Source organism: Pantherophis guttatus, chromosome 7 (genome assembly GCF_059756535.1).
Source record: "Pantherophis guttatus breed Tessera chromosome 7, ASM5975653v1, whole genome shotgun sequence".
In the NCBI taxonomy this organism is placed as follows: Eukaryota; Metazoa; Chordata; class Lepidosauria; order Squamata; family Colubridae; genus Pantherophis; species Pantherophis guttatus.
The window spans coordinates 78,783,652-78,805,047 of NC_142069.1; the positions used below are offsets into that span (position 1 = coordinate 78,783,652).

Below are 21,396 nucleotides of genomic sequence, written 5' to 3' on the forward strand. Positions count from 1 at the left end.
CAATTTGAATGTCTGGCATTTCCCTTTCCTTGTAAATGTTCTAATCTTTGTTGAAAGATCTTAAGCATTCATGCTAACATGTAAACTTAAGGATATTGTGCAATAGATTTCACCTACTCCTTGGTATGTAGACTCTTCCAAACTATTGGCCACTGTGCTGTTCTCCAGATTTGTTGGCACAGTTTTACAAAGCTATGCTTTACTATGCTTGCTTTAAAAATTAGAACCTTTCTTCTGTTGCTTGCCATATTATAGAAGAAAGTCTAGTCAATTTCAGTGGCCATGGCCACGACATTATATTATAACTGAACTCTTCCAGCTTCTTATATCTATAATATAATCAGTTTGAGTTCTGTTTACTCTGTCTGAGGAGGTGTTGGTTTTTGATTGTCTGAAAAATGTATTAGCAATGAAGAAATCATTCCATCGGCAGGAATGGATATGCCATTTTTGTGCTTCATTTCTATTTCCTAGGCCGTACAATTCTATTATATTTTGCATATACTCCGTTAACTGATATTATAAATGTTGGTCTTAAGGTCTACTTAATATTATTTGGTCATTGACAGGAATTTGAAATCCTCCAATGTTGAAGCACCCGCAACTCTGAGAGGCAAGCCGTTCCACTGATTAATTGTTCTCACTGTCAGGAAATTCTCCTTATTTCCAGCTTGGATCTCCCTCTGACGAGCTTCCATCCATTCCTTCTTGTCCTGCCCTTGGGCGCTTTGAAAAAAAAATTGATGTCCTCTTCCCTGTGTCAGCACTTCAAGTATTGGAAGACTGCTATCATGTCTCCCCAAATCCTTCTCTTCATTAGGCTAAACATACCTACCGTATTTTTCGGAATATAAGACGCACCGGAGTATAAGACGCAGATTAGTTTTTGGGGAGGAAAATAGGGGGGGGGATCTGCCTACCAGGTATTCATCTGGCTAGCGTCCTTAGTCTGGTCAGCTTCAGCACATTAGTTTGCTGGTTTTTTATCCCCTGCTTGGGGATAAAAAACAGCTTCTAGCTGAGAGGAAGCAGCAATGAGAAAAGCAGGCAAACCACGGGGAGATCGCTTCACTCAGCTAGCGCCTAGTTAGGGCTGAAAAAAAGCTTCTAAAGAACAGCTGAGAGTCGGAGCAAAGCATGGAGATTGCTTCACTCACTAGCGCCTCGTTAAAGCACAGCGAAGAGTCGAGTCGAGGGAACAGGCAAAGCTGGGAAGATCGCTTCACTCGCTAGCGCCTCGTTAGCGCCTCGTTAGGGCTGAAAATAAGCTTCGAGAAAGCTACATTTGGAGTATAAGATGCACCCAAGTTTTCAGCCTCTTTTTGGGGCGGGGGAAAGTGCGTCTTATACTCCGAAAAATACGGTAGTTCCCTTATAGCTGTTCATCACAGGATTTAGCCTCAAGCTCTCTTATCATCTTTGTTGCTCTTTTTTGCACTCTTTTTCGGGCCTCAGCATCTTTTTTTTTGCATCAGGGTAATCAGAACTGGATGCAGTATTCCAAATGTGATCTCACTCGTGCAGAACAGAGTGGTACTGTCACTTCCCATGAATTTGATGTTGTCCGCCCGTTGATGCAATTTAAGATTGCATTGGCTTTTTTTGGCAGCTGCAGCACACTGCTGACTCATACTTAAAAAGGCCTCTCCTTGTCATATGTATCTGATATTCAAGGAGCACGATATGATCCAGAAGCATCTTCAAATTGTCCAACTAGTATTGCTTTAGAGCAAATATCCTTGTTTTGAAGAATTTGTCTACATACCGTGGTTCCCTGAAAATAAGACCCTGTTTTATATTTTTTTTTCAACTTGGCCTTATTGCCATGCGCTTAAAAGCCTGATTGGGCTTATTATCAGGGGATGTTTTATTTTGGGGAAAACAGGGTACCTGAATTAGGTAGAACACTATGTAGAACCAGATGTCACCATTCTGAGAACACTTCAGGATTATGACAATCTTCTTGTGATCAGATGTAAAAAAAAAAAAAAAAGAAGGCTAAACATCATCACCATAGTGATGAACAGTGGCCTATCCCAAAATATGACCAAACAAGAGAAATCTCAAGGGCCGATATTTTGGTGGACAATAATGTTCCCCTTCCTCATCACCAGAATTTTGGAGCTACATGTAAATTTATAGCGGTGCATTCCCAAGTCATTCATTACTCAGATTCATCTGAAATTTTATGGTAATGAATGAACATCATTGGTGCATCGAATAGAAGCAATTAGGATTCTATCCCTTTCTCCAGTTTCAAAGAAAGCTATTGACCAATGCTCTCAGCACAACAAATCTAGCCTGGATTAAGTAATATATTTCATTCAATAAAGCCCAGAGTTCAAGCCCCTTACAAAAGCTCTCAAACAAAAAAAGGGAATATCCTCATCACTTCAGAGGAGGCAGATTTATTGCAATGGGAAAGGGCTTAGGTTACATTATCTTGGAAACTGGATATGTTGGCATTGGTGAGTATGTTAAGTCAAGCTCTCCCTATTTGCCTTTGATCCTTTCTTACTGAATCTTGGTTTAATGGAGAGTCTCTGTTTGTTTAAAACCACAAAAAGTCCATCTATTCTTGTTCTGTGATACTTGGGGAAATGTCCGTTTTTATTTCCAAAGTTATAAAATTCCATCACAATAAGGCAGAATTGCCACTTTTTATTCTATGACATTCTTTAGAAAAAAATTGTCGGGCAACAATTGGTTCTTATCTAGTGTGGAAAGTACTTTTTTCCCCTAAAGATATTTTTTATTCATAAGTACCCTGTTTCCCCCAAAATAAGACCCAACCGGAAAATAAGTCCTAGCATGATTTTTCAGGATGCTCGTAATATAAGCCCTACCCCCAAAATAAGCCCCAGATAAGATTGTCAGCCAGATGGGTGCATTTAGTACCGTATTTTCCCCAAAATAAGACCTAATCAAAAAATAAGCCCTATTGTGTCTTTTGGAGCAAAAATTAATATAAGACCCGGTCTTATTTTCGGGGAAACATGGTACTTCTGTTGCAAATTTTTCAAGAACCCCGAAGGAAACATTTGGCTCTTTGCCATATAACTGGTTTGCTTTTGCAGCTTTTATTGAAGGACGAGATTACCACAAAAATATACAAATCCAGTAATTGAACCAGATCAAATTCAACCGATGGGAATTCCTTCTTCAGCTACTTTACTACCTGCTTTCAAGGTCTACTTGAGAAATGAAGGGATGTTATCAGTGAAATATTTTGCTTATTCCATCACACGGAGATTCTGTAGAAGATCTCTGACAGGTCTCTGATAGTTTGCAGCAATGCCACTGCTGCCATCCCAGAATAAGCCTTAAAATAGATCCTTGTTCATTTTCAATTTGATTTTTTTATTTTTTTTATTTTTATTTTTATTTATATGCCGCCCTTCTCCGAAGACTCAGGGCGGCTTACAATCCGTTAAGCAATAGCCTTCATACTATTGTAATATTTTATACAAAGTCAGCTTATTGCCCCCACAACTGGGTCCTCAATTTACCTACCTTAGAAAGGATGGAAGGCTGAGTCAACCTTGAGCCTGGTGAGAATTGAACTCTCAGTAATTGCAGGCAGCTGGAAGCTAAATGCTACCTTTTAACAGTAGCATTAGTCTGCTGCGCCACTCAGGCTCCTGAGTGGCGCAGCAGGATTTGGACATAGGATTTGACATTCCTATGTCCATCGTTTTGTCCTCAGCTCTTCAGGAATAAAGTAACCTTAACTTTTCACAAGATGAGAGATAAATTTAATTTAATTTAATTTAATTTAACTTAATTTAATTTAATTTCCAATTTATATACCGCCCTTCTCCCTGAGGACTCAGGGCAGTGTACAGCCAAAATAAGAACATAGAATACAAATATTAAAAACAGTTAAAAATATATATAAATTTGGCCCAGAAATTAAGAAATCACAAACCGATTAAAAGAATTTAAAAAATTTCTTTTTAAGCCAGCCCGGCTTGCTGGAAAAGATGGGTTTTAAGGGCACAACGGAAGGCACTGAGGTCATGGATTCTCCTTATCTCAGGGGGCAACTGATTCCAGAGGGTAGGAGCCCCCACAGAGAAGGCCCTCCCCCTGGGGGTCACCAGCCTACATTGTTTGGCTGATGGCACCCTGAGGAGGCCCTCTCTGTGGGAGCGCATGAGTCGGTGGGAGGTCGTTGGTAGCAGCAGGCGGTCTCGCAGATAGCTAGGCCCTATGCCATGGAGTGCTTTAAAGGTGATGACCAACACCTTGAAGCGCACCCGGAAGACCACTGGGAGCCAGTGCAGCTCGCGCATATACCTGGGCTATAAGGAATTTGGGATATCTAATTTGAAAACAAGACGGTCCTGTTGCCTCCTGAAAAAGCACCTTTGGGACAACCATGACCTGGATGACTGAGAATCTCTACAGACTTTTAGCTATACAATTTGGGATGAACACCCTTTGAATGGTGTGGGAGTAGGAACGGATTTCCAGAGAAAAAAATTGCAGACTACAGGAACCAGGAGCACTACTCAGGTGACCCCGAGGACACAGATAAACCTCCAAGTGCTTCAATGACCCTCAAAAAGGATGCAAATGACCAGCTGTCTGCAAGGAATATTAATCCTTCAATTTCCCCACTATCCCCTCAGAGCTGAAGAAGCTTCTTGGATGAGAAGCGAAACGTCATCAAAGAAAATACAAGAAAGTCCAGTTGCCTCCTGAAAAAGCACCTTTGGGACAGCCATGACCTGGATGACTGAGAATCTCTACAGACATCTCATATGAAAGGACACTTCTACTCATAGACCACTTTCATTCCAGTAAATCAAGATTAGAAGCATGCCATATCATTTGTGTGGAGCCATATATTAATGCTGGTAGGATTTGTTGGCTTTGAGGACAATCATAAATTTGACCTGAACATTTGTAGGAATTCAATATAATCTAGAACAAGGGTCTGCAACCTTAAACACTCAAAGAGCCATTTGGACCCGTTTCCCACAGAAAAGAAAACACCGGGAGCCACAAAATCCTTCCCGTGCCTGACTATTTCTTGAGTGGCCACAAAACTAGCATATGTAGTTGAATTAAACGTTCTGTTTCTTCTTGTGAAACTTTTCTTTTCTTGGACTTATCCATGGTTGGCCTACCGGGTGTTGAATTTGGCATTGAATTTGGTTATCTTTGGGATTGTCAACTTCTCCTGGTTTCTGCCCTTCCATTAAGGACTTTAAGAGAATGCCATCTGCAGGGAGCCCAAAGATGAGACTTTTCATTCCCCAGCTGCTTTCTTTGGAATGGCATTCCTGCTCACCCACTCCCCACTCCCGCTGTCAACTCTGAAATGAACCCGGTTGAAGCCATCTTGTGCTGCCTCATAGTTGCCACGAAGCCTGAGAGGGGGAAAGGAAGGGGAAGTAGATAGCCCGGCTAAGTCAAAATAAAAAGTTTTCCTATGGGAACCAAGGTCATTGAAACAGGTGGCTGTGGAAAGAGGAGAGGAGCCTGTCTTCCATCTTCATTGGACAATGTGACTGGTGACACCTGGGAGGGGGGAGTCTTACTCTTTTAATTAGGTGAAAACTGCGGGAACTGTTAGAGTTGGTTTTCACCGGCTGTGCCAATATGATGTATCCAATAAACATGTTCTTTGCGGAATCTACCTGCCTCGGAGTTATGCTTTCAATGAGTATATTACTCAGAACACTAACACCCACCTAGGGGTGGGCTTCAAAATTTTTAGCAAGGGGTTCTCTGCCTGGTTGCTTGGTGGGCATGGCCATAGTGGTCGTGGCCTAGTCAGCCTCCTGCCCCATGGGGGGGGGATTTTTGCCCTCCCCAGGCTCCGGAGGCTTTCCTCGAGCCTCTGGGAGGGTGAAAATAGCCTCCCCAGGCCCTGGAGGCCCTCGGGAGGCTGGAAACGGAATTCCCAAAATTCTGGGAGACCCGTTTTTCTCTTTCCCCGAGCCTCCGCGCACGCCCTGCACTTACCTGCATCCAAAACGGGCCGTGTGGGGACTCCTGGGAGGGGCAGGGTGGGATGGACGGGGCCAGCCAGGAGTGGGATTTGGGGGTTCTCCAAACTGCACAGAATCTTAGCTAGATGTTCTCCTGGACCCCTGCAAACCCCCAGCAGCCCACCCCTGCACCCACCTTCTGCTGAAGTTGGACAGGTTCCTTCCTGGTTAACCATCTGGAAAATGATTGAGACCTGGCTATTCCCAAAGGCTTGGAGTGGGGAATTTAGGGATGAGGTAGGCCTCTTGCTCTAGTACAGTATGTTTGTTTATTCCTTTGGTGCAAAGTTTATTACAACTGCAATTTGGGGTTGTTGTTTTTTTTTGGTTTGTTTCTAATTTCTGTTGTTTTTAGCACTTTTACTGGATGGAGTTTTGTAAGCATCTCTAGGCTAGAGTGACCTAGCGAATAAGTAAATAAATGAATATTTACTATGTATACGAATAAGAAAGTACTGTAAATAAAGTCCCAAACCGTATTTCACTTGTAAATAAATCATTGTTCAAATCAAGGAACTCTGCATAATGAATAAATTTTCTCTTGCGTACTTGTTTGTGCTTTGCGCACAATATTTATACATTTATTGAGAGAGTTCTGCAGAATGTGAGATGGCCCTTCTACCATCCCACTCTGGGGAAAGTTATAGCTTTATGCAGAGGTGGTATTCAGCCGGTTCGGACCAGTTCAGGCGAGCCGGTAGCGGAAATCGCGGGTGGGCAGGCCCAGCCACCTGCCCTGGCTCTATGCCATCCTATTTAGGCACGTTTTTGAGGCTAGGCGTATGCGCGGAAGGCATGCACATGAGCAAAGCACGTGCATGGAAGGACGCTCATGCTCACATTTGTAAATTGGTAGGAAAAGTAAGTGAATATCACCCCTGGCTTTATGGCATCCTTCGCTCTCCACACAAAAAACACAGGTCCACGGGCAAACTCTTTGGGATGTCCTTCTCTATTTAAAAGACTTCTCATGACAATTGAACCTTTGGAGGTACCTACAGCCTGTGGTAAAAGGATCAATGAAAGATCTGTATTAACTTGGGACCTGGAGCGAGTTGCCGCTTCCAGGAAGACATGACCACTAAATATGGATTTTTCTGCTGTACTTGATGCATACAGTATGCCGTAGGAAATGTCAGCACATCTGCAGCAAAGATTTCAATAGAAAGTGTCTTTCATGGCCAGGGCAATTCAATATAGCCATTTCTACTTGCTAATCCTCCAAACTAGTTTTAAATCATCTGGATGATAATTTGACTACTGTCCACTTCAGAACATGGGTAAGAAGAAGGCTAATTATTTTGTGCTTGACTTTGAAGTTACCAATTGGAGAATGCAAGAATCGAATTCAATCCATTCTGTGCTTCAAACTACTGCAGGTTCTGGAGCAGCAGAAGCAAACTACCACCTAGCTGCCTTTCTGTACAAAATACATAAATACATTCCACGTCTTCAAAATACCTTCAGACCATTTGTTGCTATCCGCAACAAACCCAACAAATCTGAGCAATTATTAAAAAGGAGGTGCTGAGCTATGATTGCTCTATTACATTTAATAATAACTTGGAGGTTATGTGGGTAAAAGGATAGCATGCCATTAATTGTGCAGCCAGGAAGGCATGTTTCCCATTAAAATGCTCTGACTTTGTGGAATGGAGGTACATTCTGAGCAATGCCTAACCAGTAGCCACTATGAATAGGATTCTAAAAGTTGCCAGCGTGGAATGATACGATTAAGCCACCCCACATAAAAGTGAAAAAAGAGAAATGGCTCCTATTGCATTCACAACATAGTGGAGGTGGGTGGGTGGGAGAGGGAGAATCCAAGACTCAGCAAGGTAATTTGCAGCTGGCCGGTTCTCTTCTCCAGAAAAGGAGAAACTGATCTCTCAGTGGGTTACCCCTGTCCCCTTCATCTCAACCACTGAGTATCTAGAACCAAATAAGCATCTGGAAAGAGTTAAAACAGATTATATGCAACCCCTGCTCTCGCTACAGCTGCTGACAAGGGGACTCCTGAAGCCATCATGTCACCATTCCCATTTAAGGACCCGTGAATACAATGCTAAGGTAGATGAAACAAGAACTTCTGCCAATGGAAAAACAGACTGCTCACAGTTCTACAGCAGTGGCCCCCAACCTTTTGAGCACCAGGGACCGGTTCCGTGGAGAGAAGTTTTTCCATGGACCGGAGGGGGCATGGTTTCGTATGCTGCCGGTATCCCGTGGATGGGGCTTCACTTGTCTATATGGCCCGGTTTCTGGCATGCCGTGGCCCGCTGCCGGTCCACAGACCAGGGGTTGGGGACCCCTGCTCTACAGAATTACAACTGGAGTGGAAAGACTTCATTTTGTGTATCATTTCACATGCACTAAAGCCAGTGGTGAAATCCAAATTTTTTTACTACCGGTTCTGTGGGCGTAGCTTGGTGGGCGTGGCAGGGGAAGGATACTGCAAAATCCCCATTCCCACCCCACTCTGGGGCCAGCCAGAGGTGGTATTTGCCGGTTCTCCCAACCACTCAAAATTTCCGCTACCAGTTCTCCAGAACCTGTCAGAACCTGCTGGATTTCACCCCTGACTTAAGCTGAGGTAGAAATGAAAAAGTATGAGAATCACAAATTCTGAAATTGTGCCTATACTGCATGTGGTAGTGGTCTAAATACTAAAATACAGAACAAGCACCAGTTGCGAACAAAGTATTAAATAGAAGGAAAATCAAGCAAGAAACCAATTTCATCATTTCCTCACAAATATCTTGTGTTTATATAGCACACAAAGCCTTCTAAAATTTGTTTAGCCTCAGTTAACAATAATCAGGGCTTTAATGTAGGAGGAAAAACTTAGTTGAGCTGTTGAGTAATACAGAGACAACAAATATCAGAAACAGAGAAATACATCTGGAGTTCTTATGACCCACATGTTGTAACCAGCTGTCCAACGAGAGGAAAACAAAGCTAAACATCCATAATAGAAGAAAAGGAAGCATTGCTTTCTTTAATCAGGGCAGTGATTGTGTAATCTTAAATCAATTAATGCTACAACTTGTTGACATTTCACATCTGGCAGTTTCTGAAATGATTTTTTTTTTTCACAAGTGTAAATCTAATTTTTCTTGATGTTTGGAGAATGATTGAGCTGGTTCTTTTTAAAGAGTGGAGAAAGACAAATAAGTAAGGCTCTCTGACCCCCACTTGAAAAATACTGTCTTCCTTTCATTATAAAATGTATTATCCATGAATGATGAACGTTTCATTTTTCACAAAACTTTTTTGTGGTTGAATTCGAAATCATTTCTAAAAATCTATTACAATGGCAAAGGAAGTTCTTATGTTTGAAGATTTTCCAAACTAGCTCCTCCTATGAAGACTGTTAGACCTTTCTGTAGTTGAATAACATCTTTTTCAGATCTTATGTGCCTCTCCAAACACCTCTAGGCATTCAGACTTTGATCCCAGAATCTGATTCAAGAGCTCAGGATGCGGAAGTCAATACATCTTCTGACTTGACTTTTTTGAACCACCTCTTAGTGGAAGCTCCTGCTCCCAAGGCCATGCCATGTTCCCCTCTCTCCACTGATTGATTGACTTCCCTTTCTTTTATTTCCCTCAAACTTGGCCAAGGCTGGTTCATTTTTCTGGTCCCTTGTCCATTCGTAATGCATGGATTCATCCAAATCGATAAATGTCTGATTGCTTTAAGGGAGCAGTCAGTCCTTACTTCATGAATGATTGTCTACATTTCTGAATAATCATTAAGGTAGAAATTTGTAATTTAGTTGTAATTTAGTTTGGCCAATCTTAAGCTAAGCAGGGTCAGGATTTAGTTTGGATGAGAGATCTCTTGGGAGAGTAAGGTGTTATGTATTGTATATAGTTGTCAGTTGAAGTTCTCAGTCTGATCCTCTGTTGGAGCGGGAAAATACTTTCTCCTGATTGGTTGTGGGCTGATCAGCTTCCCTATAAAAGGAGCTGTGTCAGCCAGGGAACAACAGTTGCCTCACAGGCAGTATTGAATAAAGAGCTGTTAGAAATCACTTTCTCCTCACCTCCATTCTTCACCCAGAATATAACATAAGGAATGAAAGTTAGGCTGACAAGTCAGAAGAACATTCTAAAAGAAAAAGATGGCCAACCACTCCCAAACAGTGGTTGAGGAAATCCAGTGGACACTAATCAGGGCATAATCAGAAGTCAAGCCTTTTTTAAATTCTCTGATGGCACTTTTACCTTGTAGTGATATGTTTTTGAAGAATAAGATGGAAACACGCATTGGTACTAGTAAAACAGAAATTTACTGCTGTTCTGCCTTGATTCTCTGCAAATTTACTCCACTCAGAAATCAGTCTCTGTGGATTATTTTTCTCCAAGCAAATCTGCCTGGAGCTTGTAAGAAAATATTTCCTTTATCCACAGAAAAACATAGTATAACAGAGTTGGAAGGTACATTGGCGGTCATCTAGTTTAACCCCCTGCTCAAGCAGGAAAGTCTATACATTTCAGACAAATGGCTGTCCTGTCTCATACACACACACACACACACACACACACACACACATATATAAAGTTTTATTTGTTTTGTTTATATTATTTTCCATTTCTATCAAACAGTGTGTGATCTGGGTACAGTTATTTGAATAGTCATAATCCACATATTGGTTATTATATTCATCACAATAGTATTAATAATATAACTATATAATAGTATAATAACAATAATACATAACTTCATCATCTTTAAATTCTCTCCACATTAACATTTCCTCTTTTTATTTCTCCTCCTTTCTAATTTCTGTTTCTATTGTCTAACCATAGATAAAATACATCCCACGTCAAAAAATATTCAGCCTCTTCTTTATCCTTAATAATAATATTCAGTCTCTTCTTGAAAGTCTCCACAACTTCTGAAGGCAAGCTGTTCCACTGGTTGATTGTTAAATTTCCATTAGGAAATTTCTCCTTAGTTCTAGGTTGTTTCTCTTTCTACTAGCTGGATACCCATGCTTCGCTACGAAACTATGTGATCGGGCTTGATAAATCGACACTTACAGCTTGAAAATTAATGAGTAGTTACGATCGACCTCTCCTCTCCCCTTCTCTCTCTCGGCCTTACCCTACAGAACCCTATCCTATCCTATCCTATCCCCCTTCTCTCCCTCAGCCTTGCCGCACAGAAACGTCTCCTATCTTAACCCCTGGTTGCTGCTGTGAAAGTAAAACTGAAAGCGAAACTCCTCTCCTCTGCTTGTGTTTTGCATTTAGAACAGATTTCTTTTCAGGTGGGGAGGGGGGAGTAGAACTCCTTAGCATCAGAGCGTGTTAATCATAATATAGGAAATACTAATGCTCTGATGGTCATTTCGAAAAATCCTTTCTTAGTGAGCACCTAAAAGCCAAGAGGAAAATATGTGGCAAATTTCAAGTTTGTAGGCTTTACAGTTCTGGAGATTTCGTGATTACGGCATGAGTGGTTTTCGCTTTTATATATATAGATTCATTGCTTCTTGTCTGGCCTTCTGGTGCTTTGGAAAATAATTTGCCCCTCTCATCTTTGTGGCAGCCCCTCAAATACTGGAACATTGCTATCATATCTCCCCTAGTCTTTCTTTTCTCTAAACTAAACTAGACATACCCAATTCCTGCAACCGTTCTTCATATGCTTTAGCCTCCAGCCCCCTAAGCATTTTTGTTGTTCTTCTCTGAACTCCTTCTACATCTTTTTTATATTGTGGTGACATTTGGATTTTGAGGCTATCTGCCCAGGAACAGAAAATTTATTTCACTTACTGGTTTCAAATTAAGGCCTTGAGGACTCTTCATTTCTCAAAGTTAAATATTAATCCTGTGTTGCCTGAACTGAACATCAAATAATAATCTTCAGAAGGAACTTGCGCTGTTTCAAGCAATTACAATGTTAAAACGGATTATATTTAACCAGATGAGAATCTCACCATGGTTTGAAAACCCCATAGTGTCATTTCATATCATATTTGTGAAATTGTTCAATAAAAACGTCAGATAAAAAATGACTTCCCCCGAGGGCAGACATGGACTATATCCAATATAAATGTATAGCCAAGGAATCTCAACCAAAGAAGGTAAAATAAAACTCATTCCATCTGAATAGAAGGAAAAAAAGCTCAACTAAATAAGAAACCGTAGTGAGCAATAAATCAACCTCATCTCCACAAATTTAAATGGAAATGACATTTCTGTTTTTTCTGGTTACAAACATTATTATCCTTCTGCAGTTGCCTTTGTAACATCACTATACACAGTCCCTAACAAGAAAATTGTACTGCAGAGTATTATTCTACTGAGGAAATTATTCACAAAAGAATGGGCAAAATGTTGGATCATCCAAACCTGCCAAAATATTTGCAGATTTTGCTTATGATACTCCTGGTGTGTGTGTTTTTTAACAATACGAGTCTTTATACAATAAGCAGAAAAGGTGAAGAAGGATACACGTTTCTATTTTACTCGTCCTTTTAAAGAATGAGACAGATCCACCACATACAGAAATCTAACTACTTAAATCCTTAAAAAAAACCACCTTAAAGATACTTCAAAAGGAACTTTCTCGTTAAAATCTTCTCCTCATGTAAGATTTTATAGCAGGCTAATTTTTAAATTGATAGTTTTGTATGGCCTGTGAATGATGTTATAAATATCCAACTGGCCCTTGACAGAAAAAAAAGGTTCCCCACCCCTGACCTAAAGTAGAATAGAATAGAATAACAGAGTTGGAAGGCCTCTTGGAGGTCTTCTAGTCCAACCCCCTGTAGGAAACCCTATACCATTTCAGAAAAAAGGTTGTGTAATCTCTTCTTAAAAACTTCCAGTGTTGGAGCATTCACAACTTCTGGAGGCAAGTTGTTCCACTGATTAATTGTTCTGTAACTTGCTTCTCTCCTTGATTAATTTCCACCCATTGCTTCTTGTCCTGCCTTCAGGTGCTTTGAAGAATAGCTTGACTCCCTCTTCTTTGTGGCAGCCCCTGAGATATTGGAACACTGCTCTCATGCCTCCCCTAGTCCTTCTCTTCATTAAACTAGACATACCCACTTCCTGCAACCGTTCTTCATATGTTTTAGCCTCCAGTCCCCTAATCATCTTTGTTGCTCTTCTCTGCACTCTTTCTAGAGTCTCAACATCTTTTTTACATCGTGGCGTCCAAAACTGGATGCAGTATTCCAAGTGTGGCCTTACCAAGGCCTTATAAAGTGATATTAACACTCCACGTGATCTTGATTCTATCCCTCTGTTTATGCAGCCTAGAACTGTGTTGGCTTTTTTGGCAGCTGCAGCACACTGCTGGCTCATATTTAAGTGATTGTGTTAAATGTTGTTTCACCTAGAGCAGGGGTCTCCAACCTTGGCAACTTTAAGCCTGGTGGACGTCAACTCCCAGAATTCCCCAGCCAGCTTTGTTGGAGACCCATGACCTAAAGAATCTTCTGAGCTGAGCCATTAGAGCTATTTCATTCCAACCCAAATCTTTTGCGACTAATTTGAATTCCTCTATATACTGCCAGACACTTCTATTGCCTTGTCGAAGTTCCTGAATCTGGCATGTTCCTGTAACTTCCTTCAGTGTTCTTTGAAGTTTGCCATGAAATTCTGATAGTTATCCATAAGAGAGTCATTGTGTTTTGAGAAGCGCCCATCGTGCCATTGAGGCTGCCAGGAGACTGAGCGCAAAGGAGACTCATGACTGGTTGGTCAGGAATTCTGCTGGTGACATTGAGCAGTGAAGGTTCTCATTTTTTTTCTGACTCTCCTCTGCACCTTTTGGGTAAAATAACCGTGAGTTTTCTACAGGAGAGGCATGGCTGCTGGACCTGGAATAGGACCTGGGGCCATTCTGCATCTGCTGAACCAACTGGAGCGCTGTAGCTGACTATTTCACACCTTCATTTCCATACAGATCAGAGGTGGTATTCAGCCAGTTTGTACCAGTTCAGGCGAACCGGTAGCTCCGGTGATCAGTTGGCCCCGCCCTCCTGCACCACTCTATCCTGTCCTTTATTTCCTGCTTTGTAGCTCATCTCAATCGCGTGGCACAGCTGATCTCCCCCCTCACTGTTCTACTTACCGTTACTGACTTGGAAGGTAAGCAACTGAGCTTCTAAATGCTCCATTTTCAGCGCTGCGTGCAAGTACCTTAGACCTTGTGCGTACCTTGTGCGTACCTTGTGCATACCTTGTGCGTACAAAGCGCGCGCTCACCGAACCGGTCATTAAACCGGCAGCATCCCACCACTGATACAGATACAGATTCTACCTCAGATAGATTGGATCATAGTTCCAGATCTACAGTTTAATCTGAATGACATTAGCCAAATACTTGAAGAAAACTATCCATAGTTTAAAGCCTGAAATAAGATCATGATGATTATCAGAGGAATTAAATAGTTTTGTGCTTCCTTGGAGGAATGAATAGTAGTTAACAGATAAGAAATTATATCATATGACCATCAGGTTTCTACACTATAATGACTCACCAAGACAGTTGTGTCCATCTTCAGCCAACATGAAGCCATCATAACACATACATCTGTAGTTCCCTGGAATATTGATGCATTCATGTACACAGCCGCCATTGTAGAAGTCATTTTCACATTCATCAATGTCTGAAAACAAGAAAAAAGAAGGAAAAAAACTTAGTGCCAGGTATATAATACCAAATTTAACAGAAATCAGTGTTGATTAATATTGTAAAATTAATGCTAAAATACTTTTCTAAAGTTTTATGTTTTATTCTGTATTTTGATATGGCCAAGGGTCTAATCAACAATAAAGGCAATTAATGCTAAAATGCTATAATTTCCATTTATAAGGATACATAAAAATTCATTTCTTAATCTAAACAGAAATGTCATTATTATGTGGGATATCAATAAATGCTTGCTTTGTATTCAAGATCCTATATATTTTGTAATACCCCCAACCCTCACTGAGCTGTCTGCAGGGTACACACAAGATGCATTTAAAAAAAAATATGGTGCTTTTATCACACCATTCTGACTGCCATTTTGATTTTATTAATGATATCCAGGGTATATTCCTATATCATCAGCTGTGAAGAACTTACTTGAAGCTTCCTAGATATTCACTCTAGCACAGGGGTGTCAAACTCAAGGCCTGCAGGCCGGATCCGGCCTGAGGGGTGCTTAGATCTGGTCCGCGGGGGCCCTCTGGAAACAGTGAAGGACCTGCCCATGGTGCCTCTGCCAGAGAAAAACGAAGCTCGGGAGGGCCCCTGACACAAGTGAAGTCAAGCTGGCCATACCCCCTGGCCATGCCCCCCTCAGGTCAAACACAACCCTGATGCGGCCCTCAATGAAATTGAGTTTGACACCCCTGCTCTAGCACAACTAGTAAGGAATCTTTATTCTAAACTGATGATGGTCCTCCTGACAAATGAAAATGCACTCTCTTAAGGCACCTTCTCAAACTCAAACTTGTTCCCTTTCGCCTACCCTTCCCATAACTTAATACAAAACTCTTCTCATGGTTACTACTAGGTGGAAGTTGATCATGGACAGTGTTCATGTTCTTTCCCTCGGTGCCCCCAATGCATCTCCCATAATTATTGTAAACATGGAGAGGTGGGATGGGCACACTTCACTATTGCCATTCAGACTCCTGGTTTGTTGGTCTGTCCTTTTTGGAGGGAAAGGGAACTATGTTTAAAACAGATGGGCTACTGATACTCATTGTAGTAGGAATGTACTGTATTAAGAACTGGAATGGCTTGTGAAGTATACAGTATATTTTACAATCTGACATATTTTGTTGCAATAGAGCAGGGGTGTCAAACTTGATTTCATTGACGGCTGCATCAGGGTTGTGCTTGACCTCGGGGGGGGGGGGAGCGGCATGGCCAGCTCGACATCAGTCATGTCGGGGGCACCTGTGGTGGCCCGAGCATTCTACCAGCGAAAACAGAGCTCCGCTTTCCCTGGCAGAGGGCTGCAGGAGGCTGTCGTAGCTGAAAACGGACCTTGGGTGGGCTACATGCGGCCCTCCCGAGCTCCGTTTTCGCTGGCAGAGGTACCATGGTCCAGTCCTTTGCTGTTTCCAGGGTGGCCCTGTGGACCAGATCTAAGCACCCCATGGACCCGATCCGGCCCGCAGGCCTTGAGTTTGACACCCCTGTAATAGAGCCTTTCTCCCAGTGAAGCGAAGTAGCTGTGAATGGTTCTCTCATGCAGAGATAGCTAGAACAAATGTCAAGCTTATGGAAAACATGGCTGCTTTCATGGTTAAGAGAAACATGCCCCTTAAATGCCCTCAAGGCCTTTCTTTCAGAGGATTTCCATAGCTATAATAAACGACACAGAGTCCTAAATGCTTTCCCCATCCTCCTTGTGAAACTCATTCCCAACACAGGCTCCTCTGTCTTCGTCACAAAGTGAAAATCTGCAGTGAAACATTATAGAAAGACTGCTTTGCGTGGAGCCTCCAAATTTAATCCTGGACTGTCCTATTTGGGGACGGAAAAACTCCAGACTGAAACTGTGAGGTGTTGCTACCATTAACTCCAGTGGTGACGTTCAAATTTTTTCCCTACCGGTTCTGTGGGCGTGGCTTGGTGGTGGTGGGGTCCTGCGACTGAGTGGGCGTGACCAACTCGATGTCACTCACGCCCACACCCACTCAGTCACATGACACCCCCCCACCAAGCCACGCCCACAGAACCCGGTAGGAAAAAATGTGTGTATGAGCACCAGAAGGGCTCATAGTGAATGCTGTGGCAGAGAGAAGCCGAGCTTTTCTCCCTCCATTCACAGCGGAGCTGCTGCTGACTTTATGGTCCCCCCTCCAGCCCCCTCCCTCCCAGGGGTCAAAGTACCTTAAAGGGACAGGCTGCAGCAGCTCTGCTGTGAATGGAGGGATAAAAGTTCAGATTCTCTCTGCTGCAGCATTTAATGTTTTTTTTTTATTGAAAAAGTTTTTCAAATACAGATTTCCCCCCCCTTTTTCCCCCTCCTCCCTAACCCCCCCTCACCCTCCCCTCCCCTCGTGGCTTCTCCAAAATAAAACCCAAATTAATAACAGATTATATAATACTTTACCATCCTTTTTACTCCACCCCCCATGTGCTGACCCTTTCTTTCTAACAATATTATTATATCCCCCTTATACTATACATTTCAAAACAACATTCAGCTGTAAAATTATATAATAATTCCTAATTTGGCTTTTTCAACTCATAATCTATCCATTTCCTCCTCCCCCATGCATATATCTCTTAATTCAAATCTTTTACATATATTAATATAACATAACATCCCCAACTAAACAGTCAGTAAGCTAACCTATCTCCACCCACTTTCCTACAGGTCTACCATACATAATATTTTCTATATCTTTATTCTTCTGCCCATTTAATGTTGAATGGGTCGAGCGGCCAGAAGGGGCGAGTGAGTGGCCGGAAGTGGTGAGCGGCAAGTGGGCGGGCGTGGGCGTGGCCAACCAGGGATGGTTTTTACCAGTTCAGCGAACCGATTCAAATCGTCCCTACCGGTTCGCCCTAGTTGGTCTGAACCAGTCGAATTTCACCCCTGATTAGCTCTAAATAAAGTGGACTGAGGTCCAATATGCATATTTTCTTATATTCCTATTACAGACATGGGGCCCTTTCTTTATGAAATCATGGGAAGCTGCTGATTTTTTTTTGGGTGGGGGGAGTTCCAAGCACAGACAGACAAACCCTAATGAATTCTTAAAACTGCTGCAATGTATTTCTGTCATATGCTTGACAAAGGGAAAAGAATGTGTATTGTAGGTTATGTGTGTGTGTGTGTGTGTGTGTGAGAGAGAGAGAGAGAGAGGGAGGGAGGGAGGGAGGGAGGGAGAGAGAGAGAGAGAGAGAGAGAGAGAGAGAGAGAGAGAGAGAGAGAGAGAGAGAGAGAGAGAGAGATGGTTCGAATTGTAAATTGGGCATGTCTGAAGGTCTCCAGCCCCTGCAGTAAACGATGCTTTTATGGTAATGGTCAAAATTATCCGCAAGAAAAATAATGAACAATCTTAAACTACAGTCTAGACGCTCCTATCCTGAGTATTGCTTAATGACAACCTTTCATCCAACATGAGCTGTATTTGGCTAGAATGTATGTTTTTCTTTCATGCCATGCTCCTTTTACAATTGGATCTGGAACTAATTTGAGAAACATAAATTGCAATTGACTTTCATTAATTTATGTTCTTGAACCTCTGTAGAAATGCAGTCATCAGGAAGCCGGCTGCCTGCATAAATCTCAGCTATCCAATTCCAAAACATTGCACTTGGGGAAATCAGGTAGAAGCAGAGTTTGAGCACTAAAAAGGCTTGAAATGTAATATTTTGATTGCTGATGTGTCAGTAGTTAGTTACAACGGAAATATTTCTTCAGCATCTGAAATGAGCAGGTAGGCTTGCACAAAGGTTGAAGGAACACAAATTGAAATAAATGATATGGCAACAAAGAAGTATAGAAGATGAAACTAATAGCCAGTGAATGCTAATGGTCAAGCTCCCCTCCAAGGGCCTGTCATTATCTTGTATATTCACTTCTTCCTGGGCTGCTGGGCTAAATCCCCAGCTGCTCACCACTTTGAAGGTGAAGGTTTGTTCTCCGAGCTTGTGGGTTGGTTTCAGTTTATTAGGTCTTGTAAGTTTTGTGATCCTCAGGTAATAAATGGAAACCAACCCACAAGCTCGGAGAACAAACCTACACCCAGGGGTAGGCTGCTGGGGGTTCGTAGGGGTTCAGGAGAACCTCTAGCTAAGATTCTGTCCAGTTCAGAGAACCCCCCAAATCCCACTCCTGGCTGGCCCCACACACCCCACCCCGCCCCTGCCAGGAATCCCCACGCGGCCCATTTTGGATGCAAGTAAGCACAGGGCGTGTACGGAGGCTCGGGGTGGGCAAAAAAAGGGCCTACTAGAAGTTCGGAATGGCCGGAAATGGGCCCATTTCCGGCCTTCAGAGGGCCTCTGGAACCTGGGGAGGCCATTTTCACCCTCCCAGAGGCTTGAGGAAAGCTTCCCGAGCCCAGGGAGGGCAAAAATGCTCCCCCTGCCATGGTGCAGGAGGCAGACTAGGCCACACCCACCATGGCCACGCCCACCCAGTAATTGGGCAGAGAACCCTTTGCTAAAATTTTTGAAGCTGTTGACCTAACAATGACCCATGGAGACCATAAGGTCCAGTGCATCTCCTGACCACCATGTTTTCTTCATTTCTTCTGCCACCAAACCTCTGTTTCACCCATATAGCAGGCAACTTTTTGCCTGCTATATGGCAAATATACCTCTACCCAGGTAAGATTACTTCCCTTTTCTTCTTACCCTCACTTTTGAATTAAACAAAAGTTAAGTTATAAGGAAGGAATGTTGCTACTTTGTTGTGAAGATTTTTTTTGCAGCTTCATTCTCCAAAGTTTCTAAGAGGATTCTAAGGACAAAAAGAACAGCCTGTTCCCTGTTGCTTTGGTAATTGTAGCATCAGAGCAACAATGGTACTCTATGAGTAAAGAAAAAGAAAATAAATAATCTGTTTTAGTGTCAAGGGAGATAATTTAGATATGCACCTGTGCAAACATCTGGAAAAATTGAGTATGGTTGGTCAGCCAGTTATAAATGCATCTGATGCTGCTGATGCTGTTTATCCCACATCCTTCTATCTTACCAAGAAATAGGCTATGGCTGTGATGGAGAACCTATGGCACATGTGCCTGAAGTGGCATGAAGAGCCATGTCGCCTGGCACGTGCAGCGTTACGTGTTCTTCTTCCGGGTTTCTGGCACGCATGTGTGCGTGACGATCAACTGGCCTTTGTGCGTGTGGCAGCGCCAGAAACTGGAAGAGCTGGTCTTCCATTTTCCTGTGTGATTATGCGCACCGACCAGCTGATTATCACACGCAAATGTGCACCAAAAACCTGGAAGACTAGCTGCATGCGCGCGCTGGAAACCGGAAGTTCATTTTCAGGCACGCACATGCACATATGCCGTGGGCAGCTCCTCTTCCTGGTTGCAGCCCTTCGACTTGGTGCCGAAAAGGTTCGCCATCATTGGGCTATGGTCTACTTTGTCAAATGCCTTACTGAAGTCTAAGTATGCTACTGTATATTCACAGTATTGTCCTGACCTATTAATTTAGTCACTTTGTCAAAGAATGCAATAAAGTTTGTCTGGCATGATCTATTTTTGAGAAACTCATATTGGCTTCTGTAATAGTTTTGCTTATTTCTAGGTGTTTACAGATCCCTTGCTTGATTCTCTTTTCCATGATCTTCCCAAATATTGATGTCAGGCTGATTGGTCTGTAGTTTCCTGGAACTATTTTTGCCCCTTTAAGAAAATTGAAACCACATTAGCTTCATAGTCCTTTGGTAGTTCCCTGATGCTCCAGGATCTTTGAAAGATATGAGACAGTGTTTTTGCCAGTTATTTAAATAACCATGGATGTACTGTAATTTTGTCCTGATAATCTGAACTCATCTAGAATCTATAGGTGCTGCCTTACCATTTTCTTGCCTATTTTGACTTGTATTCCTAGTCTGTCTTTTGGGTTCTGCCTTTAGTAGGTTGTTATTCCCCTCCCCCACTTTTCCGTAAGGCAGGTGCAAAGAATGTATTAAACAATTCTACTTTCTTTTTATTACCAGTCTTTTATTACCAGTCACCTATTTGCCATTTTCTCCCATTAGTGGACTGATTGTTTCCTTGACTTTTTTCTTGATTTTTACATATTGAAATAAATTTATTATTTTTATTTATTTTTATTTATTATTTTTGACATTTGTTTTAGTTCATTGTAAGCCTTAGCTTTTCTGACTTCGTCTTTGTAGATTCGGGTTATTTGTTGGTATTCTGCTTTAGTTGTGTGTCTCTCTTTCCATTTTTTAAATACTTGTCCTTTTCATCTCTCTGTTTGTCAGAGAGTTCTTTATGCAACCATGCTGGTTTCATCTGGGGTCTCTTATTTTTCTTCTCAGTGGTATTATGCTAGACTGGGCTTTTATAATTTCATTTTTCAGAGTTTCCCAAGCTTCTTGTTTTCTCCTTTAAGATTACCATCCATGGAATCCTTCCCATGGTCTGTCTAAGTCAGTTGAGATGATCTCTCTTAAAATCTAAGACACTCATTTAACTTTGTTCTATTACCTCCACCTGCGTTATATTGAATTCTATGAACTCTTAAAATTTTAAGATTAAGATATTGCTCTAGGAATTCTTAAGATTCTCACTCCTGTCTTGTTTTTTGGCAGGAATGGGGGTGGGGGAGAGGAAGTATACAAGGATCCTTTTATATTTGTTATCACTATCAAAACAAGCTCCCCCCCTATCAAAGTTATGTAGCCCATATGGCTCACACCTGATGCTTAAAATAAGGTGA

At 42.0% G+C, this 21,396-nt stretch overlaps 1 protein-coding gene across 4 annotated transcripts in view; it reads right to left on the minus strand.

Annotated features, from left to right (window-relative positions):
• Positions 1–21,396, minus strand: part of SCUBE1 (signal peptide, CUB domain and EGF like domain containing 1) — a 204,677-nt gene that overhangs the window by 137,144 nt on the left and 46,137 nt on the right. For all 4 annotated transcript variants that reach the window (XM_034442031.3, XM_034442030.3, XM_087874275.1 and 1 more), the window contains one exon: positions 14,510–14,638. In XM_034442031.3, coding sequence (XP_034297922.2) covers positions 14,510–14,638 — 129 coding nt within the window. The remainder of the gene's footprint in view (positions 1–14,509; positions 14,639–21,396) is intronic.